The 1566-nt window shown below is 37.1% G+C and overlaps 1 protein-coding gene across 1 annotated transcript in view; it reads right to left on the bottom strand.

The window, feature by feature from the left end:
- The window catches only part of LOC106536603 (uncharacterized), an 11379-nt gene extending 10634 nt beyond the window's left edge, over positions 1 to 745 (bottom strand). Inside the window, exon 1 of the mRNA XM_014033913.1 lies at positions 371 to 745. Coding sequence (XP_013889367.1) covers positions 371 to 646 — 276 coding nt within the window. The 5' untranslated portion in view covers positions 647 to 745. The remainder of the gene's footprint in view (positions 1 to 370) is intronic.
- Positions 746 to 1566: the final 821 nt, after the last annotated feature.

The raw sequence follows: 1566 nt of genomic DNA on the forward strand, positions 1-1566 counted from the left end.
GATGGATGGATGGATGGATGGATGGATGGATGGATGGATGGATGGATGGATTCTTTTATGTTCTGTAGAGGTCTGATAATCACTCATTTGTTGGAGCAGAGAAACAAGTAAAACATGCAGGACTGCGGCCCTCGAGGACCAGGATCGCCCACTTCCCTAAGAGTATGTGAATCGGCAGCTAACAGTTTATCCACATACATGTTTACTCACATTTTTWTACAATAGTTAGCTTCTGTAAGTGAAATGTTTAAATTACTCCATAAACATGACAGAATACGGTATTACTAAAATGTATTGTAAGCCAACTAAAGGATAGGTCACAGATGAACCAARCAATGATGCTAACAAAACGAGTTGTTTTTCAGTTTACCTGAACACACGGCGGTGGTGTCGGCGTCCTTTTCAGTGTCGGAACAGCATCGTCTTTCAGCGACAGTCTTGTTATCAGTCCTCTGTTAAATTCCCTYTTGTTCAGGAAGCAGTCATCCGTAAAGTGGCTCGCGCAAATAAATACATGTTTTTTAATCTTACGTAAGTTACATCCAAAGATGAAGTCCAACCATTTTTTAAGAACATTGTCATCGTTGGGAAGTTTAAAAAGAGGGTCGTCTCCTTGGCATCCGAAAATACATTTCCTCATAGGCATTTTTTTTAATCCGAAAAGGACTGAAGAAGAAAGAGCTCAGTAGACGCACGGTTTCACCAAACGTTTGCTWTTGTTCCTGCTATTCTTCTTCTTGTTGTTGTTTTTATTAGCGGGTTGGCAAAAAACTACGCATTACCGCCACCTACTGGTTTGGGGCGTGGCTCAAAATATTGTTTTATACCTGCATTATAGATTATTTTACAGTTAATTAACTTTGTTTCCAAAAAAATCTAACTAAAATTGGAATAGGTTTATTTTCTAAATTCCCCTGTATAATATTTATTAAATTTACCATTATTATTAAATTTAAGAGAATGATTTAGGATAATTTGTTGTAGAAAATATGTAAATGTAAGAATTGTTGCTCAAGGTGTTAAACCTTTATTGATTTTTTCTTTTTCATGTTTTTTTTTGTAACTTGAAGTCACAATCACTGCATAATGTGGAATTCATGGCACTTTGAGCCAAAAATGATAAGCTACAGGTAAACAAAACGTCTAAATACAACTGTGGTGTCTGCAAGAATAACCAACCGATGAATATGATTGGTTTTGATATATTATTATTGAATGGTTTTTCCTCCTAAAATTGAATGGTTTTTCCTCCTCTTAGTAAAACTGAAGGAGCCATGTTCCAGTGACGTCTAACTGCCTCTTCGTTAAACCTACAAAAATCTGCTACCAACTTTACTGGTTTCCCTGACTAAAAAGAAACAAAGCTGTGTCCAAATATCTGCTAAGAACATTTTGGAGTCAACCAGCAGTCCTCACCTGAGTGCACAACAGGTGAGTTCTGGTCGAGTTCAGCACAAAACAAACGTCTATCACAGAGGTCTGGCTCTCCAGAAACAGTTTCAATCAGTGGTTCCCAAACTTTTTATCTTCTGACCCACAAAATATTCATGGCAAAAACTTATGACC

Source organism: Austrofundulus limnaeus, unplaced genomic scaffold, assembly GCF_001266775.1.
Source record: "Austrofundulus limnaeus strain Quisiro unplaced genomic scaffold, Austrofundulus_limnaeus-1.0 Scaffold1892, whole genome shotgun sequence".
Lineage (NCBI taxonomy): Eukaryota > Metazoa > Chordata > Actinopteri > Cyprinodontiformes > Rivulidae > Austrofundulus > Austrofundulus limnaeus.